Raw genomic sequence first — 24,577 nt, forward strand, 5'->3', positions numbered from 1 at the left:
AGTCTAGCCTGTCCTGTGGAGGAGCAACCTTCCAATGAAAATGTGGCAAATTGCCAATTCTATTCAAATGACATTTTTGAAAATTTTTGAGAGGCCATCATTAACTTGTGCTGCCCTGTCCTTCAGAAACCTGTAATATATCCTACTGCTGCCTTGGAGCTTAAGGTCCTCCTATCCGTTGTCCTTAAATAACGAGCCTAGCATTTGGTCATTAATGGGCCAATTCGGGGAAAATCACAGAATAGTGATTGTTCTCCATACATTGCAAGTTTTTGATTTCATTTTGAGTAATCATACTGAACCTGAAGACGATAAAATTGTATTGCATCTTTATAGTGAATTCTGAATTATTTTTGTAATAGTAAGCTAAATACCATTAGCAGCTCATGAATACTGAACACATTCTGATGATGTTCTTCTGTCTAGAGGTTTAATCTTTGTTAATGCTTCTTCCTGTAGTAGTGGCTGAATTGTTTCAATACATTGTTAAAATAATGACGATTGTTATGACATTGCAGGAGCTCAGTTCAAGTGCCAGTTGAGTACTGCTGCTGATATCATAATTCTAATCGATGGATCCTGGAGTATTGGCAGAGTAAACTTCCGATTGGTGCGTCAGTTTTTGATAAACTTAATTACACCTTTTCATGTTGATATGAATGGAATTAGAATTGGTAAGTACTGCACTGTGGCTTAACTTTTAATGCTCTGGTTTGGCTAGTTTTCCTCTGCCGTCTGTGCTATTTAATTAAAGGGAAGACTTAATTTACACATATAATCAGAGACAAGTAATAGTTTCAAAAGATGGAATGTTCCCCCGAGCTTCATAAAGGTGGACTGGAAGTGATGTCTGTCATGCAAATGTAGTCCTAGTAGTCCCACTCCTCAGAGTGAATCATGATTTATGATCAGACCGAGGGGGAGGTGGCCTCGTTTAGCTGTAAGAAGCACTTGATCCATCTGTTTGAAATTTCATAAAAACAATCAACAGGACAGAATGATAACTACTCTAGTGCAAAGTTTTCCCCACCCCCAGCTGCATTCCTGTATCAAGCTGAAGTTTCTCATGCTGTGTCAGTAGCTGGTTGGATGGAAATCTAGGCAACTCATGCTGCTGTAATTTTCATTGCATTTTCATTGCTTTTAATACCCACCTCCATGGGCAGTAACAGTTGGCAATATGCAGACATTTCTGCTAATGAGTTCTAAGAAACTCCTTTCACAATTATAGCACTCTTTGTTTCCATCTTATTCCTGAGCTTACGTAATCTAATAATGATAAATCCTTTTCTAAACCTACAGCTACGTTCTATGCTCAAGTTTCATAGGGTAATCCATTATGACCTTTCAATCTCGTTGGAGGGGAAGGTAGCAATGTGGGATGCGGGAGAACCCAAAACAATGTTACGCTATTAGTAATTTGTGAATTCAAAAAATCCTCTTCTAGTCTGTGCTTAATTAATAACTGGGACTGCAGTACTGATGCTAAAGTTGTCCTCAGCAGCTTTGAGTGAGAGTAGAGAGAAAGTAGCAGGATACTTTCTCTCAACCTTAAATTATTTAAGAATAAGTATTCAGTGAGGACAAGGTCAGATTTAACTGTAGTATCTTGCTGCATTCATGCGCAGGAAGAGTACTTAACTGAGATATTGGAGAACTACTGGCAGACATGGAATGGTATCCTAATTAGGATGCTTTCAGGAGATGGTAACTTATGAAGAAAAGACAAAATGATCTCTACGCACTGACTGAGGCATAGGAACATTTTAAATTCCTTCAGGCAATGGTAATATAGTGGTGATGTTACTGGACTAGTAATCATGATACGTGGACTAATGACCTACGGATGCAAGTTTACAATCCCATTGTGGCAGCAAGGGAATTTATATTTGGTTATTTAAATACATTTGCAATTAAAAAATTAGTAGCAGAAACGATGTAACTTGCAGATTACATTGAAGATTAATCTTATTCACTAATGTGGGTGGCACGGTGGCACAGTGGTTAGCACTGCTGCCTCACAGCGCCTGAGATCTGGGTTCAATTCCCGCCTCAGGCGACTGACTGTGTGGAGTTTGCACGTTCTCCCTGTTTCTGCGTGGGTTTCCTCCGGGTGCTCTGGTTTCCTCCCACAGTCCAAAGATGTGCAGGTCAGGTGAATTGGCCATGCTAAATTGCCCGTAGTGTTAGGTAAGGGGTAAATGTAGGGGCATGGGTGGGTTGCGCTTCGGCGGGTCGGTGTGAACTTGTCGGGCCGAAGGGCCTGTTTCCACGCTGTAATGTAATGTAATCTAATCTAATGTCCTTTAGGAGAGAGAATCTACTGTCCTTTCCCCTCTTAGTTTGATACACGATTATGTGATCTACACATGACTGACTTATATGTGACTTTCTGATCTCTATATGACCCTGAGTCAACAGAAATGGAAACAGAAAGTTCTGGGAAAATGCAGCAGATCTGGTAGCATTTGGGATTAGAGAAACAAAGTTAAAGTTTTGAGTCCAATGCCCTTTCTTTGGAATGGTTCTGATAAGTTTTTCCAGCACTCTGTTTTTATTTCAGATATCCAGAATTCACAGTGTTTTTCTTTTATTTCAGGATCAATAAAATTGTGATAGATTCTGAACCCCTTTATGAAATGGCTAGTAAGCTACTCATTAAGGGAAAATCACAATGGTCAGTGACATCCATAAGTGTCCTATGTCTCTAAGTTAATATAGTGAGGAAAGTTGCTCTCCATCAGCTCTTGTAGGAGCTGGACAATAAACGCTGGTCCAGCCAGTGACACCCACATCCCATGAAATAATTTTAAAAATGCAAGATAGCATTTGATTGCCAGTGACATGCACCCTGATTATTCAAGATGATTATTCTTAAAACAGGATTAACTCAGTACAGTGGTGAACCAAGGACAGAGTGGGACCTGAATACTTATTCAAGCACAAATGAGGTGCTAGAAGCAGTTCAAAAAATACGCTACAAGGGAGGCAATACTTACACAGGTACATAATGGCTTATAATACAATAAAGGCAATTTGAATGCTTATTGTACATTAAATATTTGGCAAGTTACAAAAATCTTTGAAGACAAGACTTCTTGACTTTTTTTGCTTTGATTATGACTTTAATATCACTAATATTATTTACGCTAACACATAATAAAGGTTAGGCACTTTAGCCATCTTCAAGGCCTGAAAGGCTCTCTGCCTGTATTCCTGATGAAGGGCTTTTGCCCGAAACGTTGATTTTACTGCTTCTCGGATTTTACTGCTTCACCTGAACTGCTGTGTTTTTCCAGCACCACTCTGATCTAGATAACTAACGTGTTTGGAATAATGTCAGCAGCATGGTTTTGATTCTTAGTCTGCTTGAGGTAGATGTGGCCCATGTCTCCGTGCCCTGTGTGCCTGGAAGGCAATGGCAGTACACCACCACACAAAAATGTCCAAGAAACTAGCTCATGATGAAAAGTCAAGAGTCATTGGCCAAGGGCCTGACTTCAGGTAGCGTATCTATACCAGTATTGTCATTTGGTGCAGTATATTTCTGGGTCTTCCTCACTGGTCCTACTTAGTTGTTTCTGAAGCCTCTAGAAGTTACTTCCACCTTGAGCTCCTCTTGCGGTCTCTTACCTACATCGGCAATATCCACCACTCCAGGTGGGACACCCAGAACCTTTACTTTCTAATTGGTTCTTGCTCTTGAAAATCCCTCCACCATCCCTATTTTAAAAGATTGTGCAAGTAGGTAGGACTCAGACACCTCTGGTGAGAGCCCATGTGTGGTTCAAATGCCCAAGAATTGTCTAAATTGGTAAGGTTTCCATTTACAGTGTGCTTGTGCACAGGTCATTACATTCGGTAATTCAACATTATCAATGGGAGCAAACCTAAAATTGCTGCCCAACTCTCTTTCATTGAGATCAGCCTCTAGGCTAATCATTGTAAATCTCCATGTTTATGTGACTCACCAGCACAATTTATCTGTAAATGACGCCAGCATCAAAATTATACTTAGGTTCAGCAGAGCATATTTGGATTAAGTGGAAGAACTATCACACCAAAGGTGTACACCAGCTGGTTAAATGAATGAGGAGATGTCTCAGTAACCTCTCTGACTTGTATAAAGCAGTCTCTTAAAATGACAGCAAATCATTAACCTAAAATGTTAACCATACATTCATTTTCCCTACCTAAAGTGTTAACCATTTATTCCTCTGCAAAGATGCTGCCTGACTTTCCAAGTGTTCCCAACATTTTATGTTTTGGTATCAGATTTCCAAAATCTGCAGTATTTTGCTTTAATTGCTGAGCTATCTTTGTGCGATTTGCCATACTCTGTCCATTATTCTTATTCAGCTCATGAGAGCCACCTTTTCTGCCACCTGCCACAATATGAATGCTCAGCAGCACTGACCGATTTCATTTTTAAGCTGTCCTGATAGTTAACTCCATTTCGTCCTGACCTTATTGGATGCTTCAACAAGTAAATGTATTTCTTCCTTTAAGTTAGAAAAAAACTGTAAGCATCAATGATTATTACATGCCAATATCTCTCCTGGTCTCCTTTCCCTGTCAGCCTCTTCTGCCTCCATTACTGTTTATAATTTCCTGTCTTCTTGTAATGTTCACTCTCCCCTCCTTTGCCTATCTTACCATGAACATTTTTTGATGAATTTCAATCGAGACATGATGCTGAAGTCTTCTGCTGCCTTCACCTCCAATAGTTTGAACTTCTCTCACTTCCCTACAGTGGATACTTTTTCCTGTCTTTATAATTCCTATTCCCTGTGCACTTCTGTTCCTTGCTGTTTGCCCTCTCTATAGTTCTGATGAAAGATTGACTTGAGACATTATCCCAATCTTCCTCTTGCTAGCATTGCTATCTGACTTCCTCAATTTTTGCTATATTATCTCGTTCTATTTCTAATGATCCTTTGTCTGATTTGATGCTGTAGTGATAAGCCCAAGTCTGTGCTTTCTACTTATCAATTCTGTGCTATTAGTATTTGACACTCGTGCATATATATTTATCTGTTTCAATGAATGGATTTCACAACTTTTGTTTCTTTAGCTCTTGCCTTGAATCATATTTTCAAAAACACCCTAAAACCTTCAGCTGGTGCTAGGCCAAAAACGGCAAAATATTTGATTCTGCTTACCGATGGGAAGTCACAGGATGATGTCAACTCATCAGCACAAAGCCTGAAGAATGCTGGTGTTGAAATATTTGCGATTGGTGGGTATAAATAATTTGTAACTTGTACTGCTTGGGTAAATTTGGCATTGCATAAGCAGACTTCAATTGTATGGCACCTTACACTAACTCTGAGTGAGATTGTGGCTCATTCATCACTGAATAATCTATGATGGTCAGAAAGAAAAGCTGACTAAACAGTTTTAGAATTGCGTGACTTTTTATTTTCCATTTTTTTTGACTGTTTAAGTCATCTCATTATGCTTTAAATTGCACAATTGACTAGCTCAAACTCTGATTTTAACTCAGAGTGGGAACTGGATGGGATGGGGCAAGGTAAGGGAGGAGGCAAACCATAAGTGACGTTGCAGCCAATATCGTGAAATTATACTTCCATCCACTTGATTTTCGTTTTGCCTTGCTGGAAGAAGGATCAGATGGGTACGTCCCGCCAGGTCAAGGCAATTACCTCACACACAATGGAGTATCCCTAAGAAGAAGAATATATTTGGACAGAGGTAGCTGCAAGGGTGAGTGCTTGCAGCAGCATTCCCAAGATATAGGGTCAGTGTAGTTGGGGTGTAGGCTGTTACAAAACTGTTTTTTGCCTCTGTTAAGTTTATTTTTAGTGGTTTGCGAAATGCTGTTTTGTTTTACCATTGTAACGTATTTTCTCTGGTGTAATATTGTTGGAGAGAAAATTTAAACTGAGGCATTATGTAATACAATAGGAGAACAGGAGATCAATTTAAAATAGAAAGTAACCAGGCTGCTTGGGCATTTGCATCATCTGAATGAAACGCAGAGTGGAAAAAATAGGTGGGGGATTGAACCGACTCTTTCTCGTCCTTTTTTCATTTAAATTACAGAATATCAGAGACTATTTTGCAGCATGTGACTTTCCCAGCGAAGTGACTGGTCCTAGACTTCCTCCACATAATGCTTAATGTTCAGGCCTTAAATATTACTTCTCACCCCATAGAGACTTAATTTGGGTAGAGAGTACATCAGATGTTGCAAGCTATGGATTGAAACTCCACTGAATAATTTGGATGTGAATGTGCATTTGGATTTGAATGTGCAGATTGATATTTCATTTCAGGACTGAAGTAGTATTGCATTATCGTATGAACCACCACAGGATTGAGATATTAAACTGAGGTACTTTCTAATTCTCTAGGTGAATGTAAAATGTCTTAGGCAACTATTTGAAGAAGGTTGATGCAATCCTTACTGTATTTTGGCCAACATCAATACGTAGAGCAACACTAGCAACCTGCTCCTGCCCATTCAAAGGCACACATTTGGGAATTTGTTTGTTTTAGCAAGTGACAGCAAGACACTGCAATATTGAATGATTAACCAGACACTTTCTTTTTTCCCTAAAAATGTTTGTTTTCTTTTTAGGTGTAAAAAATGCAGATGAAGCTGAGCTGAAACAAATTGCATCTGATCCGCTTGAACTTCATGTGCACAATGTACTTGACTTTAGTCTTCTTGACTCACTTAGTAACCGACTCACAAAGATTCTTTGTGGACAGATCAAGACAAAGGCAATCAAAGTGAAAAGTAATGATTTAAATTAATTGTGTTTCTCAAAAGATATATCTTATTCTCCTTTGCTGCACAAACCTGCTGTCAATGAGATGCCTTCTGGTAAACATGAATCGCTGTAATGCTTAGATTGAGTGCAAGAATTCTACTCTGACCTTCTCATTATTCAAATCCCAATCTTAAACCCAGTGCAGCTGTCTCATTTGCATTGAAAGCTCTCAATAGGGTCTTTCAAATATCATTGCATTTCTATCTTCAGTATGTAAAAGGAAGTCATGACTTAATTAGAAAATATGGCCTGCAAATGACAAAATGACATGACTTCTGTGCAGTGTTCTTTGTTATTAGCAGTACAAAGTACAGAGAAGGATAGTGGCTACTTGGATAGTTAGCTCGGCAGCAAATTCTTTCATCCCAAATTCTGACAGGGGGAAGTCCTGATGCTATTCTGGATCAAGTGCCAGAGAAAGGGTAAAACTTTGGTTCTGCTGGAATATCATCTTCTGCAGAAAGGGAAAGGCCATATCTTTCTGTGACAATGGGTTTTGTTGGGGCATTCCCAGGTTCTCTTTTAAATTTAATCCTTTATTTATTGCCAAACCTTTTGCTAAATTTGTGGTGGTGAGAGTCTGATTCTGGCCTCCAAGAAAGCATCAAAAGGAGATTAACTTGAGAGGGAACCTCATTCTGTGGGTCTCTTACGGAATTGAAGAAGCATGTCACATTATCAATTTCTGGATATTTCAAGGCACACTTTATTGACGCACCTGTCCTGGTCATGCAGGTAGCCTTGTGTCTAAAACTTAGGGCGCAGTCTCTGGTCTAAGTCTGTGGTGGATGAGGAGGAGTGCATCTGCTAGAATATTGGGTTTCATTCAATTTTACACTTCGCTATCCTTGGATCAAGAATGATACTTAGTGTGAAGGTTAGTATTCTTAATGCTGTGACTAGATGCATATTAAAAGTGTCATTTGGTATTTTTCCTTTTGGCCATTCCTGATGAAGGGCTTATGCCTGAAACATCAAATCTCTTGCTCCTCAGATGCTGCTTGACCTGCTGTGCTTCTCCAGTGCCACACTTTTCGACTCTGATCTCCAGCATGTGCAGTCCTCAGTTTCTCCCAACCTTAATTAGAGCTGTGTGACAAGCCGCTAAATAACCTAACTTGTGAAGAGGACAAAGCATTTGACCAAGATATTCCTCGGGGTCTTTGAAATGCAAAACTGGGATAGAATAGATCTGCTATCCACTGATGTTGTCCTTTGCACTTTTGGGAATCCCACGTACAGGCCGATTTGCCAATCCTGAGCTGTCACTACTTACTTCAGGCACAACTGGCCTGTTCCCTTAGTGAGGCAGGAGGAGTTTTGAGCTGCATCATGTCATGCAGGTAATACGTTTTAAGAACTTTGGTAATATTTCAAATCTGTAATTGAATGAAGTGCAAAATCACTTACAAATGATTTAAATACTCCCATCCTCATCACAGGCAACACCAGTGACAGACATTTATGACATTGCTACCATCTGTTGTTGCCAAATGCAAAACTGAAAGAAATATGTATTGTGCAGCAGTGGATAATTTGCAAGTGCATTATGCATCCATCTTGAAAGTGCTGGAATTTGTGATATTAGTGAAAAGGGTTAGAACCCTGGAAGGTCTAAATTGCACTATTAATCAGGTGGGCCTGTTTGAAAATGACACACACCATAAATTAGAAAAAAATCAATTGTTAAGTGCAGGGATTACAGGAGATTTACATAGTTGAGTGTTTCATGAAGTTATAAATAATCAGAATAGATTTGTGATGTCAGTGAGCATATAGTATAAATCATTATGTAAGAGATCACATTAAGGAACCATCAGGAGAATATCATAAAATTATATTTTTAATGCAGTTGTTTGCCCTATTAACAAATAATGTGGAGGGTGTAAACACTGTTTAACACCTTTTCATTGACAAGGAGAGAAGCTATTGCGGCTAATGTTAACAATTTGCTATATATTGCTTTCAAGCATAATTTCTCTGTCAAATATTTATTGGGTAATATTCCCAGTTATAGGCTCAAAGTATTCTAAAGATACCACACTTTAGTGAGATAATTACTTATCTCCACAGTTGGGAAAAGTATTCACAGATCTATCGGATGAAGGCCAAGTTATGGCCAGAGTAATGACGAGAGGTGTGCGTGGCATTTATTTGAAACCGTAACCTTGCAATGCAGTGGCAACAGGTCATTCCTGATTCAACCAGTTTCTCCATATCTGTTTGTAGTGAGGAACCTTGAAATTGTTGAAAAGGAGAAGGGTGAATGAGGTTATTGTAAATGATTTAATGTATTTTGGTTGCACAAGCATTGAAGGCAGCAGAGAAAAAAATAACGTTATAGTTTGAATCTTTTTCTGATGTTGTTTCTTATTTCTACTGTTAGGTGGAAATGAGAAGCCTGACAGTGGTACCATTTTATACCCAACTCCAACAAATCTAGTTATTTCTGATGTAACAGCCAGAAGTTTCAAGGTCAGCTGGACACATGGACCAAAGAAAGCAAAACAGTACCGTGTTGTTTATTATCCAACTAAAGGAGAAATACCAAAAGAGGTAATAACTCATACTACCTTACTGAGGATAGAGTACAGATAACAGAACTGAATAAGCTAATGTCAATAGAGGGCGATGGATTGTCAAGGGCTTTGGAAAGATCAAGTTTAGAGATGTCAAAGTAATGAGAGGAGAGGTTTCAGTAGCAAAAAGCTAAATTGGAGATTAGACATCTGATATTACAGAAATGAAAGTAGGCAGTCTTAATGATAGGATAACATAAGGTTACCAGCTCAATTTAAGGACAAATAGAATGTCAAAAAGGCAAATCATTATATATTTAGCCTGCGAATCATTGTCAGGAAGGAGAATGGATACAACTGGGAGTATACAGAATGTTCTGTGGGGATCAACAATAATGGCTTTAATTTAGCCAATGTTTGGCTAGAAGACATCGTGGTTCATCCAAAACCAACTGTTGAAGAGGCAGCAACTGGGCTGTATGAAGTGATGGAGAAATAAAGTAAGATGTCATCACTATGCTGGTGAAAGTTAACCCTATGGCTTTGGTTGATGCTAAATGTAGAGGTGGCATGTGGTTGAGAAAACAGTGAGGACCCAAAATGAATTATTGCCAAACTCCTGCAACAATGGTAGGTAATGAGAAGAGAAGTCATTGTTGGAGTTCAAGAATCTCACTATATGAAATAGGCATGAAGGGAATTAAGTGAGGTGAACACAACCAAGGAGAGGTGTTGAGACAGTTTAGTATTTGCTAACTGTGTCGAAGCTGCTGAGGGATAAGGAATAATAAAGCACTGTGTGGTCATTGTCGTAGAGAATATTATTTATAAATTTCATTGTAGGTAGTTTGGTGCTGTGGCATGGATTGAATCTTGATTTTGAGGGATGAAGTTTACTTCAAAAAAGAGAAAACACTTTTTGAACTGAAACATACCTGAACTGAATTAGACAGCAATAGTGAAGAAAAAGAAATGGAGAATTTATGCTTTTTAAAATAAGTTGTGAGATACTCAAAATTAGTTTTAAAAAAACCACATGCAAACATAATTTTTTTCTGTAGATATGAGATTAATTATCCAGATGACAAATGTTTTTCTGATGAGGGTACTCATAAGCTAAGGAGCTGGCCAGCCTCTCTGGCCCAGTCAAGTACAGGATGGTTAGATTATAGTGAGTTGAGATGGGACAAGGTAAATGTAGGGGTCATAGACATGGAACGAGGAAATGTCAAACTGAAATAGTAACCAAATCATTAACTAGCAGCCTTCCTTGTGGCAGTACAGATCAAAATAGAACTTTACAGTCATATGTAAATGGAGATTTGAAATGACTGATTGATAGATTTTTAATTTTGATTTGTGAAGTATTTTTGTATTTCAGGTGATCGTGGATGGAACAGTTTCATCTGTAATTCTGGAGAATTTACACTCTCTCACTGAATACCAAATGGCAGTATTTCCTATCTATGAAGATTTTGTTGGTGAAGGTCTCCGGGGCATTGGAAATACATGTATGTTATAGAAGTACCTAGAGCAAAAGAGTTCTTTTATGAGATATTATTTAGATTGTAAGTTGGGCACCATATTGATGGATGCTATCTTGCATTGTCATTAACCATTAATATGAGAAGAAATTTTAAGAGATTGAGTAAAAGCAAATTCTTCATATGATCTGTAAACCACTTCAGCTTATTAATTTGAAGGCATTCTCCACATATCCATCAGTAAGAAGACCCCTAGTTGTGAACATGGAGAAACTGAGGACTGCAGATGCTGAAGATCAGAGTTGAAGAGTGTGGTGCTGGAAAAGCACAGTCGGTCCGGCAACATCCGAGGAGCAGCTTTTCTGGCTGTGCTTTTCCAGCACCACACTCTAGTTCTGAGCATGCCCTGATTATCTTTCTGTTTAACTGAAGGTTATCGGGTCAATGCACATTTTTTCATGATATCACCACTTCCCTGGAAACCAGTAGCATTAATCCTATAAATCAGACACATTTTTTTTTAATGTCTTAGTTTATTTCATTTTTCTTTACTTGATATTTTCTCTATATCTTTGAAAATTACTTTGAGGATGCTGGGCTATATTGTTTATGACAATGTTGATTAAAATTAGCAGTTTTACCTTACATTTCTTTCGTAAATCTTCTATCGTTGAGCTGGGATCCATCAGAATTAAACAAGACACAAACGCCTCATGGTGCCCATAGTCTCTCCTGTCCTCATACTTAAGGATTGACCTTTCCTTAAGATCTGGTATTCCCTGTGATTCTTTGTGCAGCATGTCATGCTACTTCTATTTTTATTTTTCCCAGGGTGGTTATAAACTTTTGTTACAACATTTCCTTAAGTCTCTTAACATGATAAGTTGTCCCTTAAGTTGTGTGAGTTTTACATTGGGGAATGCTAATGAATCCTGCAACGTGATGATGTAAAACAATAGAGCATGTTACTATGGGAGATGATATGCTGTTAGGTCATTCAGCAATTGAGCTTGATTACATTTGGTGGTGTTCTACAGAACATAATTTTCATCCTTAACTCTTGCATTCAAATCCTGAATTACCAGTGACAGATTAGAAAGAGTTAAAGTAGTCTAACAGTCCCAATTCCTTTGATACTAAAACAGACTACATGTTCCATCTGAACTCTGTGTTTGACTATGATACATTCTTTTACAACCTATCAATAATATGCTAGCTAATTCACTGAATCCTTCTTTAACCTCCAACCAGCTAACAGCCCCTTCTACCAAGATTAAAAATGGTTGGATGAAGCTTATCACTCATTTAGGTATAATTACATCAAACCTTTATACCATTGTCCAGTATCTTTAACTCTCTTTACAATAACTCAGAGCAAGTCTCGGATCGAGTCTACAGGATTCTTAAGGGGGGAGGGTAAGCAGCCAGAAGGTGTGTGGTACACATTGGTACCAATGACATAGCTAGGAAAAGGGATGAGGACCTGTAAAGCGAATATAGGGAGTTAGGTTGGAAGCTGAAAGAGCAGAGTAGTAGTCTCACGATCGCTACCGGTGCCACGGGTTAGTGAAGCTAGGAATAGAGAGCGAGTGCAGCTGAACATGGCTGGTGTAGGGGGGAGGGCATCAGATATGTGGATCCTTGGGATACCTTCTGGGAAAGATAGGATCTGTACAAAGAGAATGGGTTGCATCTGAACTGGAGGGATATCAATATCCTGGGTGGGAGGTTTGCTACAGCTCTTTGAGAGGGTTTAAACTAGTTTAAACTAGGGCCTGGGAAATGAATATTCAAGGCTATACGTGCTATTGTAAGGACAGACTGACGGGCAGAGGGGGTGAGGTGGCCCTGTTGGTAAAGGATGATATTCAGTCCCTTGCGTGGGGGGACCTAGAATCAGGGGATGTAAAGTCAGTATGGATAGAGCTGAGAAATTCTAAGGGTAGAAAGACCTTCTTGGCCCCCAAACAGTAATATGGATGTAGGGTGTAAGTTGAATAAGGAGCTGAAATTGGCCTGTCGTAAAGATGTTACTACAGTTGTTATGGGGGATTTCAGCATGCAAGTAGACTGGGAGAATCAGGATGGTATTGGACCTCAAGAAAGAGACTTTGTGGAGTGCTCCGAAATGGATTCTTAGAACAGTTGGTGCTGGAGCCTACCAGGGAGAAGGCAATTCTGGATCTGGTATTGTGCAACGAACCAGAATTGATCAGGGACCTCAAAGTGAAGAAGCCATTAGGAGGTAGTGACTATAATACAATAAGCTTCAATCTGCAATTTGAAAAGGAGAGGATACAATCGGTAGTGACAATATTTCAGTTGAATAAAGGGAACTATGAAGCTATGAGGGAGGAGCTGGTCAAAGATCAATGGTGCAATACCTTAGCAGGGATGACAGTGGAGGAACAATGGCAGATGTTTCTGGGTATAATGCAGAAGATGCAGGATCAGTTCATTCCAAAAAGGAAGAAAGATCCCAGGAAGAGGCATGGGTGGCCGTGGCTGACGAGGGAAGTTAATAAACATATAAAGTCAAAAGAGAAAAAGTATAACAAAGCAAAGATGAGTGGGAAAACGGAGGACTGGGAAGCTTTTAAAGAACAACAGAGGATTACTAAGAAGGAAATACGCAGAGAAAAAATGAGGTACGAAGGTAAACTGGCCAAAAATATAAAGGAGGATAGTAAAAGCTTTTTTAGGTATGTGAAAGGCAAAAAAATGGTTAAGACTAACATTGGGCCCTTGAAGACAGAAACAGGGGAATATATTACAGGGAACAAAGAAATGGCAGAAGAATTGAATTGGTACTTCAAATCTGTGTTCACTGGGGAAGACACAGGCAATCTCCCTGAGGTAACAGTGGCTGAAGGACCTGAACTTAAGGGAATTTATATTTGCCAGGAATTGGTGTTGGAGAGACTGTTAGGTCTGAAGGCTGATAAGTCCCCGGGGCCTGATGGTCTACATGCCAGGGTACTGAAGGAGGTGGCTCTAGAAATCGTGGATGCGTTGGTGATTATTTTCCAGAGTTCGATAGATTCGGGATCAGTTCCTGCGCATTGGAGGGTGGCTAATGTTGGACGACTTTTTAAGAAAGGAGCGAGAGAGAAAGCAGGAAATTATAAACCAGTTAGTCTGACCTCAGTGGTGGGAAAGATGCTGGAGTCAATTATAAAGGATGAAATTATAAAGGATGACACATCTGGATAGCAGTAACAGGATAGGTCAGAGTCAGCATGGATTTATAAAGGGGAAATCATGCTTGACTAATCTTCTGGAATTTTTTGAGGATGTAACTCTGAAGATGGACAAGGGAGATTCAGTGGATGTAGTGTACCTGGACTTTCAGAAAGCCTTTGATAAAATCCCACATAGGAGGTTAGTGAGCAAGATTAGGGCACATGGTATGGGGGGCAAAGTACTGACTTGGATTGAAAATTGGTTGGCTGACAGGAAACAAAGAGTAGTGAGAAACGGCTCCCTTTCGGAATGGCAGGCGGTGACCAGTGGGGTACCGCAGGGATCAGTGCTGGTACCACAGCTTTTTACAATATATATTAATTATATGAAGATAGTATTAATAGTAACATTAGCAAATTTGCTGATGATACAAAGCTGAGTGGCAGGGTGAAATGTGAGAAGGATGTTAGGAGATAACAGGGTGACCTGGACAGGTTAGGTGAGTGGACAGATGCATGGCAGATGCAGTTTAATGTGGATAAATGTATGGTTTTCCACTTTGGTGGCAAGAACAGGAAGGCAGATTACTACCTAAATGGAGTCAAATTAGGTAAAGGGGCAGTACAAAGAGATCTGGGTGTTTTTGTACACCAGTCAATGAAGGCAAGCATGCAGGGCAGCAGGTAGTGAAGAAAGCTAATAGCATGCTGGCCTTCATAACAAGAGGGATTGAATATAGAAGCAAAGAGGTTCTTCTGCAGCTGTACAGGGTCCTGGTGAGACTGCACCTGGAATATTGTGTGCAGTTCTGGTCTCCAAATTTGAGGAAAGACAGTCTGGCTATTGAGGGAGTGCAGCGTAGGTTCACGAGGTCAATTCCTGGAATGGCGGGACTATCTTATGTTGAAAGATTGGAGTGACTGGGCTTATATACCCTTGAGTTTAGACGACTGAGAGGGAATCTGATTGAGACGTATAAGATTATTAAAGGATTGTACACTCTGGAGGCAGGAAACATGTTTCTGCTGATGGGTGAGTGCCGAACCAGAGGACACAGCTTAAAAATAAGGGGTAGGCCATTTAGGACAGAGATGAGGAGAAACTTCTTCACCCAGAGAGTGGTGGCTGTGTGGAATGCTCTGCCCCAGAAGGCAGTGGAGGCCCAGTCTCTGGATTCATTTAAGAAAGAGTTGGATAGAGCTCTCAAGGATAGTGGAATCAAGGGTTATGGAGATAAGGCAGGAACAGGATACTGATTGAGGATGATCAGCCATGATCATAATGAATGGTGGTGCAGGCTCGAAGTGCAGAATGGTCTACTCCTGCATCTATTGTCTATTGTTTGGCAGGAGGATGGAAACCAGAGCTACAGATAAGAGGATGGGGTAGCTGGTGAACCAGCAGAAACAATGTATAGAGAACCTGTGAGGAAGGATAGAAAGTTGTTAGGGCAAAGTTGCAGTCATGGTGATGGGTTGAAGTCTGTATATTTTAACGCAGGAAGTGCCAACAATAAGGGTGATGAATTCAGATTGATGTTCCGGGCAAAAGCCCTTCATCAGGAATGCCTGGAATGCCTTCATCAGGATGCTGCCTGGACTGGAGGGCATGTCTTCTGAAGAAAGATTGAAGTAGCTAGGGCTTTTATCATTGGAGTGAAGAAGGATGAGAAGTGACTTGATAGAGGTGCAAAAGATGATGAGAGGTATAGATAGAGTGGATAGCCAGAGACCTTTTCCAAGGGTGGAAATGGCTATCAGGAGGGGGCAAAATTAAGGTGATTGGAGGAAGGTTTAGGGGAGATATCAGAGGTAGGTTCTTTGCACAGAGTGGTGTGTGTGTGTGGAATGCACTGCCAGGATGGTAGTAGAGTCAGACACATTTGGGACATTTTCTATGTTGGATAGGCACGTGGATGATAGTAAAATGAAGGACATGTAGGTGAGTATGATCGTAGAGTAGGATAAATGATCGGCACAACATCGAGGGCTGAAGGGCCTGTTCTGTGCTGTACTGTTCTATGTTCTATATAAGTAAAAAAGAACCTAATGGTTTTTAATGACTAACTCTCAAAACTTTTGTGTACAGGATTGTCTCCTTCGTATGATTTATTTATCAAGGATTGTACCTTGGAGATTATTGTTGCTGATATTTGTTCAAAAACAAAAGTTTGAGCATTTTTACCAATGCTTCATCAAAAGCATTATTTCATTTGAAATAGATGGATTAGCTCCTGCAATAAATAAAGATTAAAAATGTCATATAGATATTTTAAATATTTAATGTTCACAACAGTCATTTGAAATTTATGAAGATTACCTAACTGATTTTAATTTTGAAAATTTGTCATTTTTAGCATCTTTTCCATCACTGAATAATCTTACAATCTATGATGTCACACATGACAGTATGAGAATTAAATGGGATCCTCAAGAAGGAGCCACTCAGTATATGATCCTGTATGAGCAAGTTTCTAATGATGGAATGGATGATGGAAAAGAGGTATTTTCTTTAAAGCATTGGAGTCATTATGTTCCGCTTTTATGTTATTAGAATGTATTTCATATTTTACTTGTAAAAGTTTTTATAAAGTAAGCTCACATCTTAATGAAAATGCTCATTTAAATTAGGATCTGAACTAAGTTTGAAGTTTTGAAACTGAAATAGCTCAGACTGATGAATATATATTTAGATTAGTTTCCTGGAGGGTGGAGTTTTGAGCTCAGCTTGCTGGCATAGTGGAGAGGAGGCCTTCCCATTTTGATAGCAGAATTTGAAGCTAAATTATTGTGCCCTGTTTTTACACATTTACTTGTTGATGATTCACCTGTCTGCGGTGGCGGTAGATTTGGAAAGAGCTCCTATTACTTTGCTTCAATCTTAATAATATCAAAGTGTGGATTTATATTATGCCTTTAATGTAGGAAAGGAACTGAAGGCATTTCACTGAAGAAATAAGATTGATCCCAATCAGTCTGTGTTAGTGATACTAGTTGACAAAGGAACATTCACCATGAGATAAAGAAGACTTTGTATTCTTCCTTGTATAAATATCCATCAGTACCATACTGGAATATCATATTAAAATGGAAGGAAAGATAGGAACAGGTTTAGTGTGCAAAATCCCCTACACTTGTTCTGCTATTTAATTTAATTATGCTGTCAACACTTCAACTCTAAATTCTAATGTTTATTTACATTTAACAACTAATTTTTAAAAAACTGTTCAAAAGAGGCAAGTCTCTGTGTAAGAAAAGTAAGTTATTCTTCTTGTAGTCTTAAACAGATCTGTACATCCTCCCTGAGAGAAATTGTAGCTAGTTAATAACTTAACTAGCTTAACCTTGTTCCTCTTTGCGAGCAGAGTTTTTCAGAGTTCAATTTCTGGGCTCTTGTAGTGTAGTGGTGGTGTCCCCACCAAAGAGCTCGGAAGCCCAGGTTTAAGTGCCACCTGTTCTGGTTGTGTGTAACAATATCCCAGAGCAGGTTGATTAGAAAATATTTATAAGTACAGAGATAGGGCTTTTGTGACACAGTGTTCCTGTCCCTATCTCCAGATCAGAAGGCCTGGTTCAAGCCCCACCTGCTTCACAGGTGAGTCCTGACATGTCTGAACAGATTGATTATAAATATCTGTAAACACAGAGGTATATCAGTGCTGTTTGGTTACAGTGACCTTTTAGTGGGAGAGGAGGATCCAGTTATTGAGGTCCATGTAAGTACCACTGACCTCGGTAAAACTGGGAAAGAAAGGTTCTATATAGGCAGCAAGAGGAACCATACACCAAATTCAAAATCAAAACTTGAAATCTCCAGATTATTATTTGAGATATGTGGAAAATTCTGTAGGGTAAAGAAGATTGGGGAGATAAATCCATGGCTTAAAGTTGTGTGAGAAGTGGGTTTGAATTCAAGGAGCACTAAGCAATCAGTACCTGGGGAGATGGGGACTCGTATGTTGAAATGGACATTACCTGAACAAGGCTGGGCCAGTGTTCGAGAGAGTCCTGTAACTACTATAGGGAAGTAGAGAAGGCATAAGACCTTAAGATATATGAGAAATTAGGACATTCAGCCCATCGGGTGTACTCTGCCATTCAATCATAGTTGATATCTTTCTCAACCCCATATTCTTGACATTTTTCTTCCTCCCCAGAATGCTTTTTCCCCCTTACTAATCAAGAAACTATCTATCTCTGTCTTAAATACATTCAATGATTTGGCCTCCATAACCTTCTGCAGCAATGCAGTCCACAGATTCACCACCCTCTGGCTGAAGAAATACTTCCTCATCTAAAGGATCATCCCCTGACTTTGAAGCCCTAAACACTCTTACTAATGGAAATATCTTGTTTGTGTGCACTTAGTCCAGGCCTTTCAGAATTCTGTAAGTTTCAATAAGATTCCCCCCTCTTCTAAATACCATCGAATAGAGACCCAGAGTCCTCAATGGCTGTTCATATCATAATCCCTTTATTCGCACAATCATCCTTGTGAACCTCCTCTGGATCCCTTCCAAGACCAGCACATCCTTCCTTACATGATTGATGAGGGCAGGGTAGTGAACGTCATCTTCATGGACTTCAACAAGGCCTTTGACAGTGTTCCTCATGGCAATCTAATCTTGAAGGTGAAGTCACATAAGATCCATGGTGAGCTGGTAATGCGGATACAGAGCTGGCTTGGTCATAGAAGGCAGAGAATAGTGGTGATTTTCTGACTGGAGTTCTGTGATCATTGGTATTCCACAGGGATCAATATTGGGACCCTATTGTTTGTATTACATATAAATGATTTGGAGGAGAATGTGGGTAGTTCTGATTAGTAAACTTACTGATGACACAAAAATTGGAGCCGAGGATAGTGAGGAGGATTGCCAGAGGTACAGCAGGACATAGCTAGGCTGGAGACTTGAACGGTGAAATGACAGATTGAATTTTATCCAGGCAAGTTTGAGGTGACGGATTTTGGAAGATCTAATGAAGGTAAGAAATAAACAGTAAATGGCAGAATTCTTAATAGCATCGATATACAGAAGGATCTAAGTGTACAGATCCACAGTTCAGTTCAGTTCAGTACAAAAACAGTTTGTTAAGACAAATGCTGAATACAAAATGAGGTGCATTATGGCATCAAGGCATTTAACAAGCAGTGATCCCTCATAACTGGCGACACATCACTGCCGAGTGAAAAACATATCTTGCAGCCCATCAAAAGCATAAATGATAAAGCGAGATTCTCTTTATCTTGAGATAGGCCTCTCTGAACTTCTTGTCTGATTTTGCTACAAATCTTGTGATAGCCCATGTTGCTCAGACCTCTACAAGATTCCACCCATACTGCGCCACCTTCTCTTTCCTGTGACCAGTGTATTTATTTCCACATATTACTATTTCCCTCCCCCTCTGGAATGCCAGAGGAAGTTACTCATCGGCCTCCACACAGCAGTGATGATGAAAATCAGGAAATTAGATGTATGTAGCAAGGGTTATACAATAAGGACGGGAAATCTCAGTCTATACATAGATAAAACTAATTAGCACTGTTGTTTTGGAGACAAATTCTTGCAATGTATGTAAGATGGTTTTCCAGAACAAGACATTAAGGAACAAACTAAGGAATAGGTTTTTTAGATGTTGTATTGTGAAATGAGAGAAGAGCTTACTGATAAATTTTGATGTAAAGGAGTCTTTTGGAAAGAGTGATCCAGTTCAATGAGAAACGAGGAGCTTATATCTGCCAATTCTTAAACATAGCACTGGGAGGCTAGATTATGAATTTCTGCTTCCTTTCTGACAGATCGCAGAACACTGAGGGGGGTCCTTTAAACATCTAGCCTTGGGCCTATGCTCAGGGATGGAAAGCCTGTCTCCACTCTACATCCAACGCCTTTCCAGCCCATAATTTTGTGCATTAGGCTGGAATAATCTGTGAAAATGCATAGTTTGAAAAGCCGTGGATTTATAGAAGTTTGTTATACTTATGGACTACAATATTGAGTTGACTGTAGGTTCAAAAGCATGACAGAAATATCATGAATTACTTTCAATGTTTAAAATAATAATCTGCCAGAGACTAGAGAAAGATTATCTACTCTTTAATAATAAGTTACTCCTGTTATGTGAAAATCCATTATCCTGTTCTGTATTGACAGGTGAGAGTTGATGTTCAATACACAGATATTGAAATAGAAGGTCTCTCTGCAAGCGCAGAGTACGTTGTAACAGCTTATGCTTTATATGGAGAGGAAACAAGTGAACCAGTAACTGCACAGCAAGCAACATGTGAGTTGAATCATGCTTGTTTTTGGTACAACTTGTAGATTGTGTCAGTGGTTTGCACAACATTTTGAACTATCCTTGCTGTTTTGCTACATTTTCTCTTATACCGTGATGTTTTCCTGGATGCAGTTCAATGGGTAGAATATCCCATTCCAATATTCTGACAGTCCCAGGAATGGGTCTGGGCGAAGTGAAATAGTAACACTGCTGGATCACCATAAAATGTCCCTCATTGTTAGAAATTTGCTTTGAGAAAATCTTTTGCAGATCATGTAGTCAACAGATGCACTTATCATGTGGGGAGAGTATCATTCATATGTTTGGTGGTACACGTCAGTGTATAAATGTTCTGGATGCATAAATGATTTTTTTTGTCTCTCAGAACACACAATGTTTGACAATAATCCAATTTTTCAACTTATAACAATTGGGATGTAGGTAGTTTGATTGTTGGTTTGACAAGTTCAATTGTTCGAGATTGAAGATTGTTTAATTGTTAAAGAAAGTGCAAGATGGAGAGATTAGCAGCAACCTTTATGCTGACAGTGGAGAGACAGTGAGCTTCCACAATCTCAGAGAAGTGTTGAGAATGCCAGGTTCTAATAAGACGTGTTTTACACAGTCCACTTAATTCCGAGATAAATTAGAGTTGATTATCAGCATTTCTACCTGGATTTATGGGCCTTGTAATTTATACTAGTTTGGTAATGAACTTGAGACAGGAAAGTACAGAAGAAGACATTGTGATATCATATAACAGTCATTGCTAACATACTACTGAATATAATAGACAAGATTTGGAGGGGCAGGTGTTGGAGTGGCGTGGACAAAGTTAAAATCACACAACATCAGGTTATAGTCCAACAGATTTATTTGGAAGCACTAGCTTTTGAGACGCTGCCTCTTCATCAGGTGGTTGCCTCGAAAGATAGTACTTCCAAATAAACCTGTTGGACTATAACCTGGTTTTGTGTAACTTATACCTTGACCTCCTTCCATCTATTGCATTTTCAATGCCCCTCCCCCAAGTCCCTCCTCTCTACCTTTTATCTTAGCCTGCTGGACACACTTTCCTCATTCCTGAAGAAGGGCTCATGCTCCTTGGATGCTGCCTGACCTGCTGCGCCTTTCCAGCAATACATTTTCACCTTTGTGTAACTTATAACAGACAAAATTAAAAATCACACAACACCAGGTTATAGTCCAACAGGTTTAATTGGAAGCACACTAGCTTTCGGAGCGACACTCCTTCATCAGGTGATTGTGCGTCACTCCGAAAGCTAGTGTGCTTCCAATTAAACCTGTTGGACCATAACCTGGTGTTGTGTGATTTTTAACTTTGTACACCCCAGTCCAACACCGGCATCTCTGAATTATAACAGACAAGTTAGTCTTCCAGCATCCAGTAGAGGGAGCAGTGTGGGCTTGAAAGTCTCTGCGAATTGCTATGCTGGAATGTGAGAGGATCGTGCTCAGATCGAAAAGACCCAAGTTTACCAGGAGTTAAAGTGAAGCTGAAAGATTCACCTGACATGCAACAGAGGGATGATTTACAGTAAAACCACCACATTGAATGAGAGTTCTGGTGAAAAGAACAGAAATAAAACCTTTGGAGCTAACAATCATTTTGAAATGATTTCAGGAGAATTGAATATCTACTTAGAGTCATAGAGATGTACAGCATGGAAATAGACCCTTCAGTCCAACCCGTCCATGCCGACCAGATATCCCAACCCAATCTAGTCCCACCTGCCAGCACCCGGCCAATATCCCTCCAAACCCTTCCTATTCATATACCCATCCATATGCCTCTTAAATGTTGCAATTGTACCAGTCTCCACCACTTCCTCTGGTAGCTCATTCCATACCTGTACCACCCTCTGTGTGAAAAAGTTGCCCCTTAGGTCTCTTTTATATCTTTTCCCCTCTCAGCCTAAACCTATGCCCTCTAGTTCTGGACTCCCCCCACCCCAGGGAAAAGATTTTGTCTATTTATCCTATCTATGCCACTCATGATTTTGTAAACTCTATAAGGTCACCCCTCAGCCTCCAATGCTCCAGGGAAAATAGCCCCAGCCTGTTCAGCCTCTCCCTGTAGCTCAGATCCTCCAACCCTGGCAACATCCTTGTAAATCCTTTCTGAATCCTTTCAAGTTTTACAACATCTTTCCGATAGGAAGGAGACCAGAATTGCATGCAATATTCCAACAGTGGCCCAACCAATGTCCAGCCGCAACATGACCTCCCAACTCCTGTACTCAATACTCTGACCAATAAAGGAAAAGCATACCAAACGCCTTCTTCACTATCCTATCTACCTGTGACTCCACTTTCAAGGAGCTATGAACCTGCACTCCAAGGTCTCTTTGTTCAGCAGCACTCCCTAGGACCGTACCATTAAGTGTATAAGTCCTGCTAATATTTGCTTTCCCAAAATGCAGCACCTTGCATTTATCCGAATTAAACTCAATCTGCCACTTCTCAGCCCATTGGTCCATCTGGTCCAGATCCTGTTGTAATCTGAGGTAACTCTCTTCGCTGTCCACGACACCTCTAATTTTGGTGTCATCTGCAAACTTACTAACTGTACCTCTTATGCTTGCATCCAAATCATTTATGTAAATGACAAAAAGTCATTTTAAAAGACACTGTAATGTATCTCTATCAAGTGAGTTTACCAGTCATGCTGAAATTAAGCAGGAAATATTCTACAGTTTTAAAGTACAAGCTGTCTATGAAGATAAGAGGTTGGGGAGTCCAGAACTAGAGGGCATAGGGTTAGGGTGAGAGGAGAAAAATATAAAAGAGACCTAAGGCACAACTTTTTCACACAGAGGGTGGTACAGGTATGGAATGAGCTACCAGAGGAAGTGGTGGAGGCTGGTACAATTGCAACATTTAAGAGGCATTTGGATGGGTATATGAATAGGAAGGGTTTGGAGGGATGTGGGCCAGGTGCTGGCAGGTGGGACTAGATTGGGTTGGGATATCTGGTCGGCATGGACAGGTTGGACCGAAGGGTCTGTTTCCATGCTATATATCTCTATGACTCTATAACATATAATCAATAGGACTTTTAGTCTTTTCACACTGCAAAGTTCTTAAAATGTAACATGTTGGGGGGGGGGAAATCTTTTATAAGCTACAAACTGAAAGTTCAAATTTATTTTCAAAAGTTATTTCTTTCAATGGAGGTTGTACTCTTGTCTATTATCTCTTTATAGTTTGTTATGGTTTTGATTAATTATATTTAGCTTCCTTTCCCAATAGTAGTGGAAAATGGATATAGAAAAGTTTGTAATAGTGATGAAAATCATAGCATTTACATAATTCAGAGTCTTACCTTTTGTTTGTCAAATCTGTCACATATGAAAAATGCCTATATGTCAAAAAACCTAAAACTTTTGTACCAATATCTTTTGCCAATCATGCTACCTTTTGAGCAATTATGTGAGAATACAGAAAGGGAGCAAAGAGAAAGAATCTAAAAGGCTTAGGGATTGAGTGGGAAGAGGTTTACAGAGCTAGTGAATGGCTTTTGCTGCAAACTGCAGTTAATTTTATAATTTGATAAACACACCTTAAATAATTGTACAAGAAATCATTAAACTTCGCTAGTAACTGAATCATTTTGTAAATGGAACTCTTGATATAACGTGCATGGGACTTGAATTCTACCTGTTAAGGTTAGCTGTCTTGCCACTGTTTGATGGTCTCTGAGCACATTCCAACTTAGTTTATATTCTGTGGTAATTAGAAATTTTATGCTGGAAAATAAATTCTCACAGTCCCGTGATGCAATAAAGATTAAGGTATCAGTTTATGTAGGCTGACCTTCACCTTGTTTAGTCTCTCTGGTTTGTTTGTTTTCTGACGTCGTTTCCTCCAGGTCACAGGATCCCTCTCCTTTATTCCATAATGTGTCCCAGTGTTCTTCAAAAGCTTCATTAGCAGTGGTTTTTATATTCTAGGGCTCCTGTCCCAGCATCTTTTGTTTTTGGTACCGCCTCTCCTCCCACCCACCCCCCCTCACTGAAAGTGCTTCTATTCTGTAAGATTCCATCCTAGCATAGCCAGATCCTTAGGTTTCTTTTTAGTACACGTAGTTATCAGGGCTAACTTCATTGCTAACACATAAATGTGTTCCTTCGCATAACACTCTTCTTATAAAACATCCAACTTACTATGAGCAATGTCACAGGAGCCCAATTATTCATTTTCTTGTGTAACAATGCTGTTGTTATAAGCAGTGCTTTGGATGGTTTGCTAGTTTTTAAAAATCCTACTAGCATTTAGATAGTATCATTAGG

General features: G+C 39.6%; 1 protein-coding gene across 4 annotated transcripts in view; it reads left to right on the plus strand.

The window, feature by feature from the left end:
• LOC122560121 (collagen alpha-1(XIV) chain-like) overlaps positions 1-24,577 on the plus strand; it is a 188,439-nt gene that overhangs the window by 54,517 nt on the left and 109,345 nt on the right. For all 4 annotated transcript variants that reach the window (XM_043710374.2, XM_043710377.2, XM_043710375.2 and 1 more), the window contains exons 7-14: positions 519-674; positions 2,884-3,003; positions 5,075-5,239; positions 6,605-6,766; positions 9,187-9,356; positions 10,701-10,830; positions 16,343-16,488; positions 20,141-20,270. In XM_043710374.2, coding sequence (XP_043566309.2) covers positions 519-674; positions 2,884-3,003; positions 5,075-5,239; positions 6,605-6,766; positions 9,187-9,356; positions 10,701-10,830; positions 16,343-16,488; positions 20,141-20,270 — 1,179 coding nt within the window. The remainder of the gene's footprint in view (positions 1-518; positions 675-2,883; positions 3,004-5,074; positions 5,240-6,604; positions 6,767-9,186; positions 9,357-10,700; positions 10,831-16,342; positions 16,489-20,140; positions 20,271-24,577) is intronic.

Source organism: Chiloscyllium plagiosum, unplaced genomic scaffold, assembly GCF_037043375.1.
Source record: "Chiloscyllium plagiosum isolate Xiang-an unplaced genomic scaffold, Cpla_swu_hap1 HiC_scaffold_15, whole genome shotgun sequence".
NCBI classification, from domain to species: Eukaryota; Metazoa; Chordata; class Chondrichthyes; order Orectolobiformes; family Hemiscylliidae; genus Chiloscyllium; species Chiloscyllium plagiosum.